At 42.5% G+C, this 24559-nt stretch overlaps 1 protein-coding gene across 1 annotated transcript in view; it reads right to left on the bottom strand.

Moving 5' to 3' along the window:
* LOC119169739 (MAM and LDL-receptor class A domain-containing protein 1) overlaps positions 1-24559 on the bottom strand; it is a 242581-nt gene that overhangs the window by 34227 nt on the left and 183795 nt on the right. The window contains exons 43-52 of the mRNA XM_075886844.1: positions 19065-19161; positions 17433-17582; positions 15888-16061; positions 13032-13133; positions 11256-11410; positions 9639-9723; positions 9183-9341; positions 6913-7018; positions 5833-5983; positions 3828-3921 (exon numbers count right to left, since the gene is read on the bottom strand). Of these exons, the coding sequence (XP_075742959.1) occupies positions 3828-3921; positions 5833-5983; positions 6913-7018; positions 9183-9341; positions 9639-9723; positions 11256-11410; positions 13032-13133; positions 15888-16061; positions 17433-17582; positions 19065-19161 (1273 nt within the window). The remainder of the gene's footprint in view (positions 1-3827; positions 3922-5832; positions 5984-6912; positions 7019-9182; positions 9342-9638; positions 9724-11255; positions 11411-13031; positions 13134-15887; positions 16062-17432; positions 17583-19064; positions 19162-24559) is intronic.

The following is a 24559-nucleotide window of genomic DNA, read 5'->3' as shown; positions in this document are numbered from 1 at the left end:
CACGTTCCGATGCGCACGTGCCTCCACATGGCGTGGTCAAAGTCCTTATAGAAGCTTTGAGGCGTGCTCGCACATTGGGGCTTGTGCTTATTTCAGCATTCAGATGCTTCGTACCTCTTGTGCTTCCACCGCAAGTTTTTTTCAAGCTACATTGATCAAAAAGAGCGCAAAGGTCACCTCGCTCGCAGCCGCAGCCGTGTTTCCGAAAGGAAGGCGCTGCTGACACATAATGTAAAAATTCTGACAGTTCTTCCTAGTTGCTCAGGTGTATACTTGTGCATTCACTTCATGCATATTTTATGGGCGAAGTTCCTTAAGGCGTGGGTCTGTACGTCCTCTGACGTATGTAGTTGTAGTAGTAGGTGCCCATCTGTTGTTCAGTTATTTCAGTGTTCACTAGATGGCGGTACTTGCAGTTGATGAAAAGATGTAAGATGTTATAAAACTAGAGGGTGGTACTTTTAGTTGATGATGAAAGATGCGAGATGTTATAATAGGAATGATGTCACATATGGCACGTGTTATTGGTGGAAGGCAATCGTTTGATTTAGCGAGGCGACGTACAGGGGGAACGTTATAATAAAATTCATTCGCTGTCGGTGCGTGCTCGGAGCCGCCGGATGGACAAGGCTGCAGAGTGGCGAGCGCGCAAGGCGGCGGCAGCGTGCTCGCAGACAGAATCCCGATGTGCGAGCCCGCTGGGCGGAAGCGCGCCGTGAAGCTGTGTGACGCCACCTCTAAGATCCCGCCGATCGGGTTTCTCTGCTGGAAACCCAAGCGTCACGGGACACACACACAGCGTTTCTCACGCCTTTAAATGATGATCAACTAGGCGAATTACGCGAAAGATTCAGTCTATCGATGATTCCATCCGGAGCTTTCCCCACTCATCATCATTCACCCCGTGGATATGCTTTGGTTTTCTTTTCTTTCAGCAGCGTGCTTTAGGTGTCGAGCGGTGGCAGTTGCTTGTCCGCGCTTTACCTGTGGGTGCTCATTGCATGTGTGCTTTCTATTTGAGGTGCGCGCTGCAAGTTTCGAGCTGCTGCCGTTCTACACTTGACACAGTAATTTGCGGCCCCAGCATTTATTCTTTCGCCTTAGTGGTGAAACGACGCACAATAAACGCTCAACTACCTCTGTGAAGACCCGTTTTATTTTCGCGTTATACCGATTCCTAAAGAGAGGGATCAGCCAAAATTTATATTTTTTTTACATAATGAGGGGTACAGAAGGGGAGCCACTTTGTCGTACGGGTCTCAAGAACAGTTTTCAATGCAGAAGAAAATGTAAAAGCATTGGCGATAGAAACATCACAGCATAATCCACGGAGTGAATGATGGTGAGTGTGGCGAAGCTCCCGTCCGTCCGTCCGTCTGTCTGTCTGTCTGTCTGTCTGTCTGTTTGTCTGTCTGTCTGTCTGTCTGTCTGTCTGTCTGTCTGTCTGTCTGTCTGTCTCGCTGAGACATCAGCAGAGCTATTTGTCTCAATTATATACTAGCTACTTGACCTTATGGGCTGAGAGCACGTTTCATACAGCAATGGGAAGGCAGAAGAATGCAAATGCCCCTAAGTCTGTTCGTCCGTCTGTACATTCGTCCGTGTGTCTGTCCATCCGTGCATGCGTGTGTCCATCTCTCTGTATGTATGTGTGTTTATTTGTTGTCTGTCTGGCGACGAGCACGTGCCACCGAGGCCCTCCACACCGCTTCGTCCATGCCTCTATATTGAGGCAACGAGCATGAGCCGCCGCGGCACTCCGCGCCCGCCGCTCTGCTTCGTCCATGCCCCACCAACGATGCGCCACCTACGGATATGATTCAAGTGACTAAGAGAGGCACGCCTTCTTCGCGCACCCCACCACAGCCCGCGCAGCAGCCAATGGATGAGTAGCGTTACAGCGCCATCTAGAATATCCTCACTTAACTGCAGTTCGCATGTACTTCTATCAGACAGTTCTGTCTATTATACTATTTGAAAGATACTGCCTTATTTTTTTTCGTCTCTTCTTCTCTCGGTTACGCATGATGCAGGACAAGGTTAGACTAACAGGAGCTTCACCTTTAAGATACACTCAAGATGTTCCAAGATCCATGTAGCGCAAGCGGTAAATAGTGATTATGAATCACTTGCGGTAATATGATCGGTACAGGCATGGCGCGTGTCTGTGGTTCATAGCGCAGCGAGCTGCGGAGCCAGAGGTCACAACTTTGAATTCCCGACATGTTGGTTTAAAATGCTTTCGTGCACATTTACTTCTATTTGTGCATCTTTACATACATAAGTACGTATAAACATCTGGGGCATGACAGTGATGGCTAAAATCAGAAGGAAATGTAGTTGCTGTCGCAAAAATAAAAAAAAAACTGGCTAAAACCCGCATTTTTTCTTGCTCTCCCAATTCAATATTTTTGGCAGATCAAATACCGTGAAATACACTATACGGATTTTTTTTTCGATTTGCTTAAGTTCTCGACGAATTTCTGTAATGTTTCGATAATTTCAAGCTGTATTAGAGAATTTCAGGCTGAATCAGGGAACTAGTTTATTGATAAAAATACGAATGCCCATTCGTTCTAATGTGCATGTGGTTACAGGTGGCTTAGGCATATTCGCGAAGCGTTTTGGATATAGTCCTTGAAATCACAGGTGTACATATGCATTTTTTATTACGCTGATATAAAAGGGAATAGCCAAACCTACAACCACAATTGGCGATGTCCCTACATACAGCTTGTACATGAAGTTTGCTGACTGAAAGCATGGTTATCTGGTATTGTGGGTGGCGGCAATGAGTGCTGTTTCTGAAGATAGTGCTATAAGCTTATCAACTCAGACCTCAGGTCACTGACTACTGAATGGTCGCTCAACAAGTCCACAACACTAAAATCTTCTGAGCAATGCGGCACGAATAGGAAGCTCGCGGCATATAGCAGCTTTCAACAACCCATTTGTCGCGTAATTCACATATTTTGACGCCAGGTATACGATTCTATGACCTTGCCACGCAATACTACATTACATGCGCTAATGAGACACTTCCTAGCACAAGTCAATCTCGAAACAGTTTTTTACGAAGCGCACTGGCGTGGCTCCACGAAGGAACACTTGTTTGCTCGCGAATGACCTGGGTTCGATTGCCACTAGAATGGAAGAATGATTCTTATTTACTTGCATATATCTACTTATCCCTCTCACAAAACCCCGATTCTTTGCTCACAACCGCTGCCACCACACCCACCACCAACACAGAAATTTCTGCGAAACGAGCTTTTTAACACCGTCGCGTTGATAACTGACGGCCATGCCGGATGTTTGAGCTTGTTTGTGGCACGAACCAAGGTAGTTCTTCATTTCATACATCGGGATATTTCGCCTATCAACAAGGACGCCGATTCCTGCACCGCATTTTCTGTGGCACAGGCACCCTGGCTGTGAAGGCAAGATTTCTAAAGTCTGGGATTATATGGTCTGTGAACGACCTATGGTGCATACCCGCACAGCGCGGACCACGGTATGCCAATATGTGACTCTAGCCACTGTTGGAATTGATTTCATAACGTACTTTAAGAAATGAGATTTTATTCATGATGTGACATGCGATTTATCTTCTTAATTCGTTCACGTTCCTCGTGTGCCAAATTTCGTATATACCAAGATACGCAGATGACTGCAGATAGGCAGATAGGTTCAGAGGCACGTAGGTAGATATTTGGGGAAACGGGAAGATGTCTTGGGTGTGCTAGGAAATTTTTTGTCTTCAATAATCTGCTGTATGCCTGAATAGTAAATCATGTTTGCGTTTACCAAGCGAAAAAGATACCCACATTTGTCAATACTGCAGCTGGTGTCATTGAGGACGAAGTTGTCAATAGCGATCATGCCTCGTTTGCCGGAGAAAAGCACGGCTTCAAAGATCAGCTGCGAATGTAAAAATAAACAAACAAACAAAATGGCTCAGTAAAAACACTTGCAGTGGTTGGCTCTAAATGCCCCTAAAACTTCCCGTCTATCCCTGTACTCTGCCATTGCTGTAGGTGAAAAAAGATACGAATTAAGCCCTGACTTTTAACTGTTTTATTGCAGCGAAACGCACGTGCCGGATAACAAGCACTTCATTTTTTTTCCCACGCAACGTGTGAATCAAGATGCCATCACCATCAACGTAATATCTAAAAGAAAACGATTATCAAAAGAAAAGAGGTCCGCTGATACACGTTTAAGCACGCTTTCTGATATGAAAGGCTTTCATTGTTTTTACAACGCCGTTTATTTCCCTCTGTAGGAAATCGACGTATACAACTGTCACTCCCGCTAATGTGCATGGCAATGCACACGCAAATATGCTTCACTTTTACCTTTAAATTCTCAATAATCTTCTCCCACTCATTTGCGTCAATGCCTCTTCTATTTTATCAATGCCAGCCAGATGCACCCGATCCAGCCATTCACGACCCTCTACTTTAGCCCTTCACTGCTCTGGCCCATCCCCTAGCCTTCGCGAGTGCTTTGTGGTCATAGGCTGGAGAGCCCATCATGCAGTGCCTCACAGCGAAAATCATAAGAAGTATTTTTTTTTCAGTTGTGCGCAAGTCCGTGGGGCAGCGTCTTGCATTCCTCGTGTTCAATATGTTGGAAGTCACGCAAGCTCTATAAAGGTACAGTGTTTTGAGATAGCGTGTCGCCGTTCAAGGCGCTATGCGAGTAACCAATGAGGAAGCGTCACTGCAACGCTACTACATGCGCTGCGCCACAATGAGAGGCGGCATTGCACACAGCCACAAAAAGAAAAAAGGAGCTCAAAGGAATAAATCTTACAGTCGTATGATGTTGAAGTGGGAAACACGTCTATGTTATCTCTAGTGGAAAGCGCTCAGAAGCACGCGTGACGTAAGCAGTGCGACCACTGCCTCTTGTTAGGCGGACTGACGGCTCCTGTTGATAAGCGCGCGTTTGCATTGGCATTGAAAGAAATAAAAGAGGTGTTGTTTACGTAGCTTCTGCTTTGGTTACCATGCAACTGTTCAGTAGCTTTGATGTTTCATTTACGAGTGGCAGCAGACGCTGCATTTGTGGCTTTGTTTATGGGAATCGCCAACGTTTGCATACCCTCTCCACAATTTTCGAATTAGTTGCTTTTATTTATTAGGACGCAAACCTTAGATGCCTTATCGAACGCGAACAGTTACTTGTGTGTTCTTTGTTGTCAACTTCAACCCGAGTGATGCAAAATATCACGTGATGACGCCACTATAAGATGTCATAGCGACATCACAAGATTTCCAAATTTCTGATGCATTATGACTTGTTCATAACGTCAGGTAATGAAATCAGCACATTACATGACAGGTCGACCAAAGATGGTCGGCCACGAAGGAAATGCAAAACGATTGAGATGCAGGAAGCATGTAATGCCATCGATCTTCGAGGCTATGCAAGACTAGATTTGCTGCAGAAAGCTTTCGGATAAGGGAGAGAGTGGATCAGTACATCGAATCAATATAAACGTAGAAGACGGCTTTCTTCTTCTAGTCACGTGAGGCTAGTGCATAAGGGGCTCACGCAAGTTTTTTTTGTTGAGATATCGCGTTACTGTTGGCAGTTCACCCCATTTATTGCTGAGACATCAGCAGAGCTATTTGTCTCAATTATATATTAGCTACTTGACCTTATGGGCTGAGAGCACGTTTCATACAGCAATGGGAAGGCAGAAGAATGCAAAAGGTGCGCAGAGCATATTTATTACCAGCATAACATAATACTTTTGCGCCTGGCGGTCTTCAATCCCATTATTGTCTCCAAAAACCCGCAAAGAAAACTGCTGATGCTTACCTGATGAGGATCATCCGAGTAGACTTGGACCTGGCCTTGCTTCCATTCTTTGCCTTGAGGTGACAAGCGTGTCCACAGCAGGCTATTAGATTCGTTTTCCACGCGCTTCACGAGGTTTAGCCTACCAACATTCGGATGCCACATGTTGTACCTGTACAGCAATATAATACATAAGGTCGGATACGTTGGCCGCTATTGCTACGGGAAAAACTTTCTGTTTTCGCAGTCATTCGCTGTAGCAACATAAAGTATGATCTAGCATAAACGGCAATGTCTTTGAGTAATACCTTCATTTGGATGCAGATTGTTACGTTTCACTTAAAACTACGAAAATATATCTAATCAATCTTCAAAAAGAAGTTAGGGAGAAAAGCTTCATTATAACGTCACGGGTTTCATCCCTGCCGTGGCAGTCGCAGTTCGATGAAGGCCAAACGGTATAAGCCCATGTACTTTGGGATGTCAGGGCACGTTAAAGAACGTCAGATATTCCGCATTTCCGGAGGTCTCTGTAATGGGGTCTCCCATAATCATAATATGGTTTTGAACGTAAAACCCTAGATTTTATTCATTGTAATTAACACGTCATTGCGTTTTCGAACAGTAACATTTCGTGGTCTTCCGATCCGAAATGAAATGAATCGCTAGTTATGTTACTTTCAAATAGGAAAGTGTACTGACATCATTGCACGTTTTGTATGCTCCAATGAATGCTTGTCGGCAACTGCAATAGGGATATGCATCACGTGAACGCTACGCCTTCACATTGTCCGAGCGCGCCCTTGTCTTTGTCATGTATTTCTAGCACTTGTCTTGCGGTCTCGTTTAGGGAACGAAATAACAAGGAGACTTTCGCATGTGTAATTACCACTGAGACAGTCTCGCTGTGCTACGGTTCGCGTACTAGTTTTCTGCTGATTGTTACGTCAATCGTGCTAAACTCAGAACCAAATACATATTCAGTTCTGTCGCAAAAACACGCATGCTTTATGACGCTCTGGCGCACATGCAGGAACGCTCACAGTAGACGCAGAAGCTCTTTTCATGCAGAAACAGGGCAAATAACGCACGGTTGCTTACCAAAATGTGAAACAACGACCTGTGTTGGGAGTAGGGCTCATCTTGACTGAAACCAGGTGAGCCTTACTGATGGCGAAGCGCAAGTTCTGAGCATACATGTAGGGTCCTGCACATTCCAGTGTAGAAACATCTATAACCAAGTTTCTCAAGCACTCATTGCATGCCTCTTTTTAGTGACATAGGGGCACTCAGTAAGCCACCAACTGTGTAATGCGATCCTTCAAGAAAGAGAACGCACAAGTGATTTGTCTGGGTGAACGCTGGCAACGCCCTAAATTGGCAACCCGACGAAACATTCTCGGTGTTGTGTAATGTTTAGGCAACTGGGTTTACCACGCACGCCTGATCAAGGCTGCACTGAAAAGGTGCATGCGTGTGTGCAGATTTCATTACACCTTTCATCCTCAGTACGACTGGATGCGTTATCTAGCCAAGAGCTAACTGCACCTGCTACGCAAAAAGACTGGAAGCATGGAAAATTTCACAATAAAGTGCGCTTACCTGCCAAACGCATTCACTTATATTCTGCGAATAGCAGATGACATATCGCTGATTGGCCTCTCGCGTAATCTTCTAATAGAGGAGGAAGTGGTAATCTTGGAGGCATTCGCTCATCAACCATGCCTTGTTTAGCACGCCATTAAACAACACCAAAAGCAAACGATTTTGCTGTCGCTATCGCTCCAAGGCGCTACAAGCAGCCATCCCTAAGCCGGGCCATCGCTCGGGCACTACCGCTAAATATGATCGAAATGTACAGTCGCCAAGGGGAAAAATTAGCGCAAGTACCCGATGGACAGAGCAGCAAATTCATGACACCCGGCGTTGTTGTTCTCGATCGAGCGTGCTGGTAGCGAGAGTGCCATCATGTTGCATTTTCAAAGGTAGGGGTGGCCGCCACAAAACAGCCCTAACTGCTGTTAGTAGATCTCTAATAGATGCTAGTGCTTTTCTTGTCGGCAGTCTTGACTATATGAGTAGTTGTAGTTCTTTTCTTTCTCGTTTGAGTTGCCACCACCCGTAAATTTGTCGCAAATGACCCGAAAAAGCTGTTTGTAGGAGTGTTTCCCGCTTGGCACCCTTTCATTAAAATAAATGTAATGTGCTTGACACTCTCGCTAACAGCGTGGTCGTTTCCGGACACTGGTGCTCATCTTAAATCTAAACAATTCGATAAAATAGGTAGAAATTCAGAACACGGAATGAAGAGAGAAGAAGCAGACATGAAAGGCGACGGGTATGCGTGGACAAAATAACGCTGTTCATGAAATCTTCCAGGTAATGCTGCCAAATTTAAGCGCAGCGTATCCTTGTGGCCTTTGTCCAGGTCCAGGCTACATTGTATGAGCCAGACGCACGTTGATTGTGCACTTCAAGAATAGCCCACCCGCACACTTGCACTTTTATAGTAGCACTGACCATTCATGTGAACTCAACGTGTTTTATCTTTGTTGTGCAATTAGCAGCTACCACTGTGTTTTTAGAGATGAGCGTATAACAGAAAAAAAAAAGTTTCTATTCCATAAAATTACGTTACTGCGCATCCCCTATCGCATAAGGAACATGCATGCATCGTTACAATATTTATACTAAGCCTGCATAGCTGAGCATCTCTACATTGATATTGGATGGTGTTCTCCTACCACACTGTGGGCAGCAAATTTTGCGTCAACTTTATCACCGCACTGACATATTGGTAGTTGATTATGGTCAAACGTATAATGATCTAATTTTCCCATGTGCTCGCCTTCTTCCACGATGAAGAACAATTGGATCAGTCATTATGTCATTCTAACATTTCAGTTGTGCGAATATGGAGAACTGTTTAACTCAAAAGAAACCAAGGAGTGACGAAGTGAAGATATAGATATTGTGTGTGGTCAGTAACGGTCCACCAGAGAAGCCTTTCAATACTCATTATCTCGCACGAGTCAAAATCTAATATTCACTAAAGATATCTAAGCATTGAAATATTCAACGCCATTATTGATGGAAATTTCCTGCCGTTCAAATGTCACATTTTTTTACGTTACAATTCAATATTAAAAGATAAAAAGAGAGTTGACGACTTGGCTTTTGTCGAAAGGCTAACCACGCTTTACCAGCCTACCTCGAATACCTCCTCGCAGCAATTGTATTTTATTATAATGGTTCAATATTTTCTTAGATAGGTGTAAACTCATGCAACAACGCTCTACGAAAGATTATGACCCAAAGCAGTAGTGTCTGCAATGAGTAGAATTGTTGGCATTTACAATTACGTTACGCACCTTTGTGAGAATTGCTGTCGAAGGGCTGCCATTTGAATTTGGGAATCTCAGTTCCTCCAGCGTTCAGAGTCCACATCGTATCAGATGCTTTTCTCTCGGGGAACCAGCCACAGTTCGAAGGATCTGAGAAGGTGCAGCTCACCTTTTCGGCTGCTTCGGCTGAAAAGGAACAATGTAGTTGTCCATTATTTTCTGGCAGTGTAATTTTAGCTTTGAACACTCGTCCTCTAAACTAGGCAAAGGGCCAATGCAAACTATATCTTGGTTTACTATTAGGAGTTACTTTTCTCATTCTGTTGTCGAAAATTTGTTTCTTACGCACCAATAGTTACAATATTGGTACAATCGCAATATTTAACTATGTTTAAATGTCTAATTTTTGTGTACAATTGAGGAGGTTCTTGCAAACACGAAAGTCGTCAATGAAGTGGTAAACGATAAAAAAGTACTACCCACCTCCTTCACTCTGGCTGTCTGGATGGCACATTTTATACTCTGGACGGTCAATGCTCACACCGACGCTGTTAGCCAGGTACACGAACTGCAATAAAACCAGAATCATGAACATTATCTATAATGCACTAAGAAGTTTCACGATATACATAATAAATATTGTAAACTGTAAGATGCCCAGGCTAGCTCGAATATATAGGTACGTGTGCATGGACATGGTGTCACTAGTTTCCTTCAGGACGCACAAAATTTCAGATATCCTAAGCAGCTAATTAAGAGCGGGCATGCAAGGTAAACATGTGAAGCAGTGAACAGTTTTTCGAATAAATGGACCACCTTATAAGCTCTAAGTTACGTTTGTCAGAGATGAAACCTTTAGACAAAACATTTAGGCATTGAGCAGTAAGCAAACCAAGGTCCTCTTAAACAATTCACAGGTGACGAAACTCAGAACTAAGACACACAGCAAACAAGAAAATTTAATGTTTGTAATGAAGAATGAGCTATCATATGTAATGAGGTGCTTCTGATGTCAGCGTTGTACGAGTGTCCGGCAGCAAACTGCTCTAATCTTTAATGCATTCATTCACTATCAATGACAGTATGCTGACTTTTTTTTTTAAAATAGAACGAGTCATTCCTGAACATGATGAACTAATTTAAAAGACTGTTTCTAATTGCTTCGTAAAAATATAACTTAGCTTCGAAAATCATTAGAAAAGTAACTTGCCTGGTTTATATGCATCGTTATAACGGTAGTTATGGTCTTGAGAATATGTTTTCTTCAAAGTTATAGTGAATGGACTTGTTCCAGTCTTTATAAAGTGTACTGTTTACTGCTTATTGTAGTTCAGGCACAAAAGCTTTCGATTGAATTCAATAAAATAGGCTCTCTTGTCCCAGAAAACGATACCTCTGTAACTTGCCGCCACAAGTGGCACTTACTTTGCAAAATCAAGGTACTTATTAGAAAATATATTTTAATCCCCGTATTCTTGTAGGAATTAAATAATTATGTGCTTGGCGAAAAAAACATGTTGCAGGAAGTAAAAAAAATACGTGCTGAACGAAAAAAAATATAACTTGGATGTAACTCCTCATAAATAGATACTTGAAATATAATTTCAGATTTGTATCTGATAGCGATTGTAGATTGCAATGTTTTTTTTAACGTATTATTCAAACTTTTGTTTCACGTTTAACTAGATTCTTATTTTTTCCTTTTTGAGGCGATGCTGCTTAAATCAACGCTATTTCTTTGATTACTTATTTACTGATTGTTGCTGATACGTGGGCACAATAGGTTACATTTTATAAGTTGATAATAAATGGCCATGAAAGTGTAAGGAAACGATGCTATCTTATTTTGTTTTATTGATACAATTGTATCCTCATTTTTCTTACAATGCACAATTATTTTACTTGATAGTGCGGCCAGGTGAACCCTAGTGAAACGCACTCTTTGGAATTCCAACTCACATCACGTTTGTCTTCATATAACAAACGTAGTTTCCCTCTCCCGATGTTTTTTTCTACCGCACAAGATACATAGGTTATTTACGGAAATCGCGAAGAAAAGCTGAATGAAGGGACGCTTTCAAAGTACCAAAGAAAGCTCACCCTTGCTCCTGCGTCCCAGTTTCCAACTCTCACAAACACCCTTCTCCACTGCCCTTTCAGCACCTTTCCACTCAGTGTACCAAGCACTTTCACATTGCTTCTCCGAGAATCGAAGCCCGGGTCCGGCCTCACCCCGAACAAGAACATTGCCGCGGCTGAAAATTGAGAACACCGGTCAGCCGATACGACACGAACATTTTAGCGTCACACCGTAGGAACCGAAAGAAAATTTGATAAACTACTTTCCTTCAAAAGTATGTTGCAAAAGAGGCATGATCTAGAAATGAGTTACTATTCTATTCTCTACAGTTGACTCCATACGTTATCCTGTCGATGTATTCGTTAATCACTACAGTTATATCACGTAAACACGATTTGACATGGTGCAAAATGTCAAAGGCATACTGATATTGATTTGGTTTAAATGTGTTAAAACACGACAAGGAACAATATCTGCGCTTGTGCTTGGTACTGTGTTCTCATCTCTGTGTTGTCTTCGCGCAGTTAAATCAAAATCTGAAACAAACCACGAAGCTGAGCCTAACAATCTTGAGCAGAGCGCGGGCTACCATTCTCTATTATGAACTTCAACTGTGTGGACGTGAGTGAAGCTAAAAGATACATAATTAAAAAAAAGAGACTTGGGAGAAAGTCAAATTACCTTAAGGATATGCACAATATATTTCGGATACCTTAGCTGATATAAACATTACTTCAATTGGGAATAATATTGAAGTTGCACCTTATGGAGCTTGATGACGCTTCAAAAATTACTCAATAATCATCTTGCGTAAACAATTGACAACGAGAAATGATGGAGGTGTTTTTGAGTGATATATTCAAAGGCCGTCTATTCTAGAAAACAAAAAGAATGTCGTAATAATAGCACAAAATTGATTCTGCATTGCATTAAAACTCTTTTGGACCTTACAATAAAAGAAAAAAAAAATTATTTCTACGAGAAGCACAATATATTCCTGTTTCACGTGAATATTTCTTCAATCATTGGTCAATGTCAACGAGTAATAAAGAGAGAAATGGGCAAATTGGCACATTTGTAGCACCTAATTGAAAATATAGAACACTAACTGCATAGGCTACAGTGAAGAAACCAGGTAATATTCATACACAACTCTATAGGTTACATTGAATTATGACAATAATTGCGATGCTGCCATCCACACGGTAAAATTTAATACAAAATGATGACATTTACTGCATTAGTTAAGTTCATTATTGTTCACAAAGCCATATTGTTTTTGTTATTCGGTTTAAAATATTTGTGGCTGCTAGCTTGTATGAACCCTTTGTATATGCTTCTCAACTTTCGTGATGCAAATCGCATGAACCATATATTGTCAATAACCATTTTCAGGCTGTTCCTACCCCTGCTTTCAAAATGCGGAAAAAATGCCTATATCTAATTCGAGCAAATATTAATGTTTAGTGCACCTATGCTGGACGTCAGTTTTCCGTTATGGCGAGTCAAGGGGTCCTTTTCTAAAGAAGTTTTGAGCATGGGTTTCACGACAGTGCGGAACGAATTATTGACTCGTAGTGCCAAGATTTCATTTCAGATCAAACTCATTTTTTGGTGGTACCATGCATCAAAGTTCGCGTAACTTGCTGCACAACACGCAGCATTTTGCAACTCTATTTGATGATAACACGTTTGAGGTTTTTATCTGAGAACTCTGTTTTCAATATTGCATGTCACCGACAGCTTTCACTCTGAAGGTACATTTGAGAACCCTCCTGGATATGACAAATACTTACGCATGTTAGGTATGTAGGCGTAGAAATAGACGACACAGGAGTGTGCAATTGGTCCTAGTGGTGGCGTAGTCAGACCCTTCAATACGTAACTTGGTGGAGCTTCTGAAATGTTGCAGGTAGAATAAAACTATATAGACACCGCACAAGATATTAGCCAAATTGACTCTCCCGCCAGTGGTCGCTTGTTTTGTACACAAGCGACCACTGGGCGGAACGGTGATTAATCTTTCTGCATGCAAATCTGACGCATCGTTCAGATTCCTGAACGATGCGTCACGATTGATTCAGATTCGTCACGTTCGTCACGATGCCACATTCGTCACGTTCGTCACGATTCGTCACGATGTGTCACGTTCAGATTCCTGAACGATTGCACTTATTACGTATGAATATATTTTTTCTTCATAACAGACGTCCCTTTTAATACACCTTTGCTGCAATGGCCCAGAGGTACTATGGTGCTTTTTGAGGCTTTGATATTGTATTATAAAGAAGGTGGTGACAAAATGACTGGTTTGGCGCTTCGTGGCTGCAATCAAACATGTTTTGTGCATAACACAAGTAATTATTGGCGAAGTAAAATTGATTGCTTTGGTTTGTGCTTTAGGGCAAGCGCTACGTTATCGCTCAGTGTTCAGTCCTATAAACTGCAGAGCCTTCTTGCCACCTATATGTGTGATTTCTGCTTGTTGTAAGTTGTCTGCTTGCTAATCGGGACAAACGGAGATTAGATACCAAAAAAAAAAAAGATGACTGTTAGTTTGCGTCGCCACTTCAACCGACATTTTGTTACAACTTATTTGTTGTAACAAAACTGCACTCTTTGATGCGCCTGCAATGGCGAAGTTTCCTAAAAAAAATAAAACCATTCTTAGAAATCATTCATGAAATCTGTGCGGTCAAAATAAACTTATATATAACTGTACAATGAAATAAAACAGAAACAGCAATAATATATTTAAAAAATACATTAGTTTAGCCTTCTTGATATGAACAGTTGAAAAGCTATATGGTGGCAGCCTACTTACTTTTCAAACTGCATTTGCTACTTAGGCTGAAGTAAAAATAAAAATTGATAATCTTGTGTCGCACGCGGACACAAGATTTCACGAAGCATTCCCATGAGTCGATATGATTTTTTTTATTTTAAACCTGCCTATCATTGGTCAATCCCTAGGATTGACTGACAACTGATAGTTTTTAAGGTTGTGCCTTTGATATGTGTAGTTACTTTTTGAAATTTTACAGCGCAAGCTGTTGTGAGACAGGAATACAAGTCAGGTGCGGCATCGTAGTTGCCCGCCGCCGGTTTTCGTGATCAGTATCTCAAGAAATTAGAAAAAAACTTTTGCTATTAATAAACATGGCACAACGGTATTCGAACCCGGGTCTGCTGCGTGCCAGTTCCAGTATTCTGCCCCTAAGCCACGCCTGTGCCTGAATCTTATTTGCAAATTTGCCTTAGGCAGGCTTGATGTCGGTAGAAGAATCGCGTTAGTATGTGTAAAAAAGTGGTTTAGAACAGCAAAGGAACATTGCGAATTACGTAACGAGTGAGTCGTCCAATGCACCAACCCAATACAAAAGCTTGTTCTTGATTACCTATTAAGTGTGGCGCATACCCACTTCAAGCATAATTTTTCATCTTCGTCATCCCCTGAACGAAAAAAGCGCGAAATTGCTCGCAAGATTGTTGCGGATACCACGTTAGTCCTAAAGATGACGAAGGATGATGATAGCATAGGGAAAGCTAGCCTACAACACAAACATTCTGATGAATAATGGCGTAGTGAATACCCCGCAGGTGTGCCTCTAGCAGTTGCCCAAATAGTTTTAAACAAGACTCTGAAACGCCGCTTTTCCCGCTTTCGCTGTGACTGGGCCACCCGTTGTGCGGAGGCCTAGCGTTTCTTTCTTGTTTACTTCATTTCTTAGTATGTTTATTACTTCCTAACTCGATGAAGTAAAAGTGAAGGAACTACTTTCAGGGACATTGAAGTCATGCACTCAAGTATTTTGCAAGAGATAAATATTATTAGGACTTTACTATCTCTTACGTCGCCAAATTATTACAAGAAATATTGATCAGAATCTGACGTTTGATTTCCACATCAAAACTTCACTGACAGTTTGACGTCAAGTCTGCTCGAGTCTTTCGGCCGGGTTATGGCAATGAATTGCTGAAATTTAGGCTTAATACATAAAAATATTGTGTTCTATATAAAATAAATTTAAACCTTTCTAACCGACCGTCGATAACAAAGGCTCTAGAAAACACTGTAAAAATATTTAACTTCATGGTAAGTTTGCGCGGCAACGTCAGGGCATTGTCACACTGTGTTTCTTTTTTTATCTCTGGCCGTTTTCTCGCTAACTAAAACAATCATTAACATTGAACTCTCAGCTTTTTTGAGATAGTTAGTTGCTAATCAGAGAACATTGCTGTGCATTGCCTAGATCAGAGAACATTGCTGTGTATGAGTTGTACTGTTTAAAAAAACAACTAATTTGATTGCATCTATCTATCTATCTATCTATCTATCTATCTATCTATCTATCTATCTATCTATCTATCTATCTATCTATCTATCTATCTATCTATCTATCTATCTATCTATCTATCTATCTATCTATCTATCTATCTATCTATCTATCTATCTATCTATCTATCTATCTGTCTGTCTGTCTGTCTGTCTGCCTGTCTGTCTGTCTGTCTGTCTGTCTGTCTGTCTGGGTGTCTGTCTGTCTGTCTGTCTGTCTGTCTGTCTGTCTGTCTGTCTGTCTGTCTGTCTGTCTGTCTGTCTGTCTGTCGTGAACACGGAACATTTGCACGAAGGCCTATCGAGCGCTCGTTACCTGAGTTAATCAGCGAATATGCAGCATATGCTCCTTGCATGTTCATTCGACTGTCAGTACTTGGGAAGCCTTGTTTTTTCTTGCCGTCTTCTACCGTCGTCCAGTTCCAACCAAAACGGGCACTGGAATCCTCATTTTCCAAACCACACAAGTCCGTCGTAAACTCACAGGCACCTAGAGAGAAAATGTGACGTTGCATTTTTCTGAACCATGTAAATTATGAAATAGAGAGTGCAGAAAAATTTCTCAAGGGCTAGAGCTTATGCTTAAGAATAATAAAATCACCACTTCATATTTTTTGCGGATTCATTGAGCTTCGAATGCTAAGACGTGACAAAATGTGAAAGAATCGCACGTAAGCGTGTGGGTATTAACAAGCACGAACATATTAATTTATTAAAAATGAAAGGTTCGGGCATAAATATTCTCATATTTCAAATCATTCTCATGTTCTTACATAAAAAATGACAACGATGTATGACGCGTTGCACTGGTCACGCAGCACGTTGTCGCCTAATATCTGTGTCGACTGTATTCTGCAGCACTCTCAAACAGCAATACTTCATTACTTTATTACCATCTTGCGTGCACAAAATACCTATTATTGATTGATTCAAAACCCACTGTATTTTGAAAAATATGCTTGGAATAGCAGCGCTACTTAACATGTCAGTCCGAACATTTCCGCACTCGCGAAAACAAATTATACCGTGGGTGGATTTCGCAACACATGTTTTTTGTCACGAAAAGAATATGTTGTACCGATTTCTGCCTAATAAATGCCTGATAGATCTGTGACCCGGTATTGTATGCCTTCTGAATACAGAGCTAAAAGTCACGGAGAGGAAAAAAAACTAGAAGGCTAAGCACTACCCACAGACAAAAGAGAAACTACAACAGAGTTGATATTCCCAGTTCGATTTCTAGCATACCCTTCTCGCATTTCTCTTTGAAGATATGATTGCTTCAAACAACGCTTCGAACTCAAGTGACATCAGGTCATTGTTAATGCGAAAAGCCAAATTTTACTCTAAAACATTGGTTGAGGTTGCTTTCTCAATATATCAAAGCTGGTGGTATTCAATTCAATCAAACATGAAGGAATTCAATTCCTCATTTGGTGAGTGATGAGACAACACAGCCATTGTCTTGAATAAGAAATCTTGCAATTGTTTAGGTCTGTGGATCACAAGACAACTTGATGGGTACGTTTCTTTGCACTTTTTTGTCATGAACGTCATATTGGAGGCTTCAGATAGACAAATAATTTACAAATGACTTCTATGATTATGTCAAATAAACCACTTGGCTTCCCACAAGTACCAGAAAACCAGCATGCGTGACGTCATTCATGAAAAAGTGATGCAAGTGTCACAACTGAGATGCAAGCCTAACATGTTTCATGGGCTTCAGTAGTGCAGATTTTGAATAATGATCTTTTCATGCTTATGGTGTTGACGAACTTGCTAATGGCCGTCCATGAAATGTCCGTCGTCTTTAGTTAGCGTTTTTTTTAATAAAGTCCGAAGGGATATCTTCCCTCACCGCAGCGAGATTCGTCGGCTCCGTTGGAACAGTCCTCCATGAAATCGCACACCTTGGACAATGGAATGCACTGTCTGATGCCCGTGCATTGGAATTCCTGCTCAGTACATGTAAACGATGGCTTCGCTGGTACTGGGGCTGATGGAAGACCTGGCAGAATACATATCAAGAGATTGAAAGAAACCAATGATGTAGTTCAGAGATTGGTTATGACCTAAATCATATTTCTGACAAAAGACCAACTACATCTATTGCTTACTTCATGTAACCACAACATATTAAAGAGAACAAATTGCAAGACACCCTTAGTGTAACTGCCTGTCTACACAGCAATTTTCGCATGAACACCGAAAATAAGAATCCCCGATGTAAAACACTGGTTATGTTGCGAGGCACTCTAGCCATTTCATGTCACCGGCATGATAACGCTGACCACAATCTGAAGCGTTCAACAAAGTCATCTTAATTTCTCTTCTTTGATGACAACATTAGATTATGATAAAGGCTGGATATAAAATTTTAAAATATTTCCGTCAGTTGAAGATGTACTTTAGGCTAACTGCACTTTGATGACACTTGAAAAAATTGTCAAGTTCTGTTGCGATCGCAATTTTATGGACACTATCAGTGCGTGTTGCCGTCAGTTTTTGTGGCAGCCTTAGATTCCGTATATAGGATAAGCCGATAACATAACCTTACGCACCGTATGCTTCATCGGCAAGCGCTTGATGGCTACCCCCGTTCATTGCTCGAGTGGAGGCCACTGCATTATAGCGTCACTGAAGGATCCAGGCCTCACTGGAGTCGCACCACGCAGCTCGCAGGAAATCGGTCACTCAGAATGGCAGCTGCTGTGGCCTATACTTGAGCTTTAGTACGCTGTCGCTCGAAATGAGTATTCGACTAGAATGACCTTACAGCAAAAATATTTACGTCCTATCATTTATGTGTATACGCTCTATTCCGCCTTGCCCGTCATTCTTTGATTACACGTGCCCTGGTGTTTCTCACATGTTAGTTTGTGTAATCAATATTTGTCCATAAATTATTGGTTTATGGAGGGTTCATCTGGGTTTCTCACATCACGCCGTTTGAAGAGGGAACTATTATGCACAATTATGAGCTATTATGAAATAATTATGCGCTGCAGGCTACGTGCTACACTCTAATGTTTGTCTGACGTGGTCTCAGGAGCTCTCACTACCGATCGGTGTCATTTGGGCACACGTTAAAGAAACCCAGGAGGTTGAAATTTCTGGAGTCATCCTGTACGGCGTCTCTCATAATTATAGGGTGGTTTTAAGATGTTAAATCCCACATATCCATCAATCAACTGATCGGCATTGTCTTATCACCATGCTGAAAACGTGTTGCAGGGCCCTTCGAACGTGGAACTGTTCAGACAGCCATGTAGTGCATGCAAGAAACAACGTTAAATTCTACTTAGCGCAAAACAATGTGCACTAGATAAAGATATCATCTGCCTGATTGGTGCAATAACACGAAATCTCCTTCAGTCTGTACATAAACACAACATGTTGTGAACTTGTACTTTGCGTAAACACACAGAGTAGAGATGTTTTCGGGAACATTGCGCAATGTCTGTGAAATTTTACATATCGCATAACTCACCTCCTAGTTTCGTCGTGCAGCTCTCCCAAAACTGGACGTCGTCAATGGCTATGTAGCCATACTTGTCAGGATTTCTATGTTCTCCTATGAAGGCCACCTATGAACAGTACACAGACATAACCTTTCTAATTATTTGTTGCTATTTTTGTACTGAAATGACGTGCTTCTAGAATAGGCAAAGTTTACTTTATTATTTTCACAACTATAGCCTTAAAAAATAACAAATTAATTATGAACTATGCTTATTTTTTCTTCCTTAACTGTTATAATAGCTAATCACTGCACACGCGTGTGTGAAAGGGGTTTTCAAACGAGAAGTCACAGTCGAGATACCAACTATCGAGACTCAACTAAACAAGACATTACCTATTGTCAAGCTTTAGGAAAGATTCTTGCTAAGTGGAGTAGTGAAACAAAAAAGTCAAAGTGATGGGCGCGGACGAGGAAAGCACCAAGACGCTGAGGCGTTTTCGTGCCATGGCATTCATGGGCTTGCTACACACATGGAGCAAAGACAGATTTGAGAAGGGAGAGCTGCTAAAATCAAGAATATCTATATATATATATAAGCCACGAATATATATATATATATATATATATATATATATATATATAAATATATATATATATATATATATATATATATATATATATATATATATATATATATACATATATATATATATATAATGCGTAATCTGTTGCAGCCACGACACACTTGTTTCCAGAGGCGGATGCTGGGAAGGAACCTAGAAGGTCCAAACCAACAAGGAAGAAGCGCTCCGATGGGATGTCGATAAGCTGAAGATAGCCGGCAGGGAGTCCCCACGGCTGCTTGCGGCGCTGGCGAATTGCACAAGCGTTGACATAACGACGTACTGAGCGTGAAAGGCCAGGCCTGTAGAAGCTGCGTCACACATAGTCATATGTGAGAGAGACACCAAGGTGACCCGCGGTTGGCACGTTATGGAGCTCGCGGAGGACTGTGGAGCGCAGGTGCTTTGGTATGACCAGAAGTAGGTCGGGACCATTGGGCGATAAATTACGCCGATATAAGGTGTGGTCTTTTATGGTAAACATGCGAACAGAAGCGTCGTGCGGTGAACATTAGAGCTGTTGATTTAGGCGGCTGATATCCGGATCGCGACGCTGCTCGTCACAGAAGCAGCTGGTAGATGGAAAGGACGATCCACAGAATCAGTGCTTCCAGGGTCGCAGTCGGCCACAGGGCAGTGTGACAGACAATATACGTCTCTGTGCAGTTCCTTTGATTTATATAGTACGCTGTAAGAATACTCTTGGAGGCAGAGTGCCCAGTGGGCGAGACGACCTGTGGGCCAGCAAAGAGCGTGGCGGTCGGTGAGAACTCCAAACGGTCGGCCGTATAAGTAAGGGCTAAATTTCGTGACTGCCCACACCAGCGCCAGGCATTCGCGCTCTGTGATGGAATAATTTCGCTTCGATAGGGACAGGAGCCTGCTGGCATAAGCTATCAGGTGATGCTGCCCACGTTGTCGCTGAGCCAACACAGCGCCTATTCCGTAACCACTGGCATCGGTTCGGACTTCGGTCGGTGTTGTAGGGTCAAAGCAAGCCAGAATAGGAGAGGAAGTGAGCAAAGTGGTGAGGTTGGAGAATGCTGCTGCTTGCGATGGACCCCAGGTAAGGGTCTCATCTGGTTTCAGTAAATCTGTTAAAGGCCGAGCAATTTCGCGTAGTTCTTGATGAACCGCCTTAAGTAGGAGCAGAGCCCAACAAAGCTGCGGACGTCTTCGGTGGTTTTTGGAACAGGAAAGTCCTTCACAGCTCGAACTTTTTCTGCGCCAGGCTGTACGCAGTAAGCGTCAACAATGTGCCGAAATATTGTGATGCAGCGGCAACCAAACCGGCACTTGGTTGAATTCAGTTGAAGGCCGGTGAGACAGAATACAACAAGAATTTCGGACAGTCTCTCAAGGTGCACGTTAAAAGTGGGAGCAAACACACTCATGTCATCCAGATAACAAAGTCACCTAGACCACTTGAATCCATGGAGCAGGGAGTCTATCATTTGTTCGAAGGTGGCGGGGGCCTCAATAGCCGAAAGGCATGACCTTGAATTGGTAGAAGCTATCAGGTGTTACAAAAGCCGTCTTCTCTCGGTTGGAGTCCATGGCAATCTACCAATAACAAGAACGAAGATCGATGGAAGAAAAGTAGGCGGCACCATGGAGGCAATCAAGGGCGTCGTCAATTTTAGGCAGAGGGTATGCGTCTTTCTTCGTGATGTTGCTAAGGTGGTGATAGTCCACACAAAATTGCCACGATCTGTCCTTCTTTTCAACTAATACCACCGGTGATGCCTAGGAACTGGATGATGGTTCAATAATGTCCTTAGGTAGCCTCTTCTTCACCTCCTTCTGAATGATTCTCCGCTCAAAAGCAGACACTCTGTAGGGACAGCGGTAATAGGGCTGGCATCACCTCCGTGTATGCGAAGCTGGACAAAGGATGTCTGCCCTAGAGATCGGTTGCCAAAATAAAAAAATATCCAGGTAGGCTCACGAAGATGCTGTAGGGCTTCAACTCGCGCAGGCGGAAGATCAGTGGCGATCATGTCTACAATATGACGGCTGCCCAAATGTGCTGCGAGCGGTGTGCGCTGCATTGAAACAAGGGTGTCTATTGCAAGCACTTGGGTTTGTGAATCAAGCAACGGACACAGGTGGGCCAAATGAATGCCTTGTGGAAGCACTTGACTCATGTAGCCGAAATTTACAAGTGGTAGACAATTTCTGTTATCTGTGATGCTGGGCACTGTGTAGGGAACTGCAACATTATGCGCAAGAAGTACGTCGTTGAGATGCGTAGCGTAATATTCACCGTAGGGCACAGCTGGTGCTTACAGGAAATCGATGTACGTCACAGTTTTTGAAGGCAGGTGAACAAAGTCGCTGCATTGTAATCGGCATGTAGGTTGGTACGGGGCGTCACGGATTTGTGGAAGTTCAAGGCGGAGCACACCAGCGCAGCAATCAATCAGAGCAGAATTGGCGGCAAGAAATCGAGGCCTAGTGTGAGGTCGTGGGGACATGTTGCAAGGATGGTAAAAAGGACGACCACTTAATGACCAGCTACGATAAGTTGACCTATGCACATACCAACGACCGCTACTGTTGCGCCATCTGCAACTTTGACGACACTGGTCAAGGGGGTTAAAACACACGACCCGAGTCAAAAGTCCTTCAACGGTACAGCACATCGAAGTTATAAAGTATTTAATTTATTGAAGCTTCATCAAGTCGAAGCCTCAAAGCTAGGTCTAAAAGCAAAAGTGCGACGTTATCAGAGAAGAGCTTTTAGTCTACTTGAACGTTTCCGTCTCACGATAGTGCCCTCGATAAGTGACGGGAGTAATAAATTTATAGAGACGCGATTCCCTCAACATCTTAAACCAAGACTCTAATAATCGATATATGAATCTACCAAGCTGAAGGAAAGTTACGGCTTTGAAACTGATTCGTGTTGACATAGCCCAGAGAATGAATCTGCCAAACAAAGACAGATATAAAAAAATGGGAGCATTCTGTGAAATACTTTGGCAGTTGTGTTTCTGTACTCCCCTGTTAAAGACTCGATCACTATCGTGTTTTGAAGCACAAATTTAATAAAATGTAAAGATCCCTTGAGTGATTTCCTGCTTCAGAGTTGTTACCACTACCAGACATGGTGGCGCCTGTCGTAATTTCAAAAGGCAGCAGTCAGCACGAAGAATGCAATAATTAAATAATCTATCACGGATGTGTGTCGTATTTCGCTGGAAATTGTTTACTAGAGCTTTAAGACTATGCGTTGTCCATTGTTCGTTTCACAGTCCTAGCACCTTGGCCTTGAGAGTGGCTTGTTTTACAAGCACGTTAGAAAGCACATGTTGGCACCTGTCGTAATTTCAAAAGGCAGCAATCAGCACGAAGAATGCAATAATTAAATAATTGATCACGAATGTGTGTCATATTTCGCTGGAAATCGTTTACTAGAGCTTTAAGACTATGCGTTGTCCATTGTTCGTTGCACAGTCCTAGCACCTTGGCCTTGAGAGTGGCTTGTTTTACGAGCACGTTAGAAAGCACATGAAACTCCTCGCGTTAGCAGTTAGGTATCTTGTTTTGTTTAGGATCAGTGCGGATTATTTGGAGCACGAAACACGTTTCAGAAGATTTTAAAAATTGCTTCTGAATTGTTTCCGACCATGCTTCCTTCCATCCGCCCATCGTTGACAGACAGACGAACGCACTGATGGGCGGACGGAAGGAAGCATGGTCGGAAGAACGGACGGGAAGACGTACGGACGCACACATGAACGAATGAATGCAGGGACGGATGGACGCTTCACTCATAATCAGTCACTGTGTGGATATGCTGCGAGTTTTTTTTTTCAGTGTTCGGGTTTTCTTTATTTCTGCTTTGTTTCTTGTTTTGTTCTTCTGTTTTAGTTATTTCTATTTATTTTTCTTCCTAATTTCTTCTTTGTTTTTCTGTCTTCCTAGTCATCGGTGCTTCCTGTTGCAATTTTTATACGTGGTTTGTGGGGTCATGTTTCCCTAGCTATAGTTAGTTATGTCCAAATTAATATAATCAAGGCACTCAAGGTGCAAGAAGTGGAGGACTTCATTTTGGCATGAGCGCACAACCATTGTGTTTCACTTCGCTAAACTATTGTAGAGTTGCCGGCGTTATTATCTTCATCAAGGAGCTCCAAGAACAAAAGAAAGAGGATGCACTCTCATTTAAAGAACGAGAGCAAAAAGACTTTTTGTTGGTGCGAGCAGGCGCTCAATGTAGTACAAATGGCTACGCTATGTGGTTTAGCATGCGTTAGTAGTATTTGAAACCACTCGAAGGACAACAGAACAACGACTTCAAATAAATTATGAAGGCGCTCGAAGAACAACAAGAAGAAAGAGGCTTGTCTTTGGTGTGAGTGCATACTCAATATGCTACAGCTGGCAATTGTATATGTGGTTTTGCCTGCGTTACACCAAGCGACTACGACCACACACGCTCACAGCGTACGACAGCCTACTTTTTTTATTAATGCTAGTATGCCTTACGGCATAGATTGAAAAAAAAAAGAGAAAAATTTCAGTTTCCTGTGTACAACAGTACGGCCCCTGAAAATGCTGGGCACTTTAAAAAAAATTCACAGCATTTCCACGGAGTGGTGAATGATGATAGGTGCGGCGAAGCGTCTTTCTGTCTGTCTGTCTGTCTGTCTGTCTGTCTGCCTGTGTCTGTCTGTCTGTCTGTCCGTCCGTCCGTCCGTCCGTCCGTCTGTCTGTCTGTCTGTCTGTCTGTCTGTCTGTCCGTCCGTCCATCCGTCCGTCCGTCTGTCTGTCTGTCTGTCTGTCTGTCTGTCTGTCTGTCTGTTCGACCATCACTCCCTGTGTGTGTCTGTCTGTCGGTCGGTTAGTCTGTAGTCCATCCGTCTGCCTGTCTGTTCATTCCTTCATTCGTCA

Source organism: Rhipicephalus microplus, chromosome 2 (genome assembly GCF_043290135.1).
Source record: "Rhipicephalus microplus isolate Deutch F79 chromosome 2, USDA_Rmic, whole genome shotgun sequence".
NCBI lineage: Eukaryota > Metazoa > Arthropoda > Arachnida > Ixodida > Ixodidae > Rhipicephalus > Rhipicephalus microplus.
This window is presented reverse-complemented; position numbering and strand designations above follow the sequence as displayed.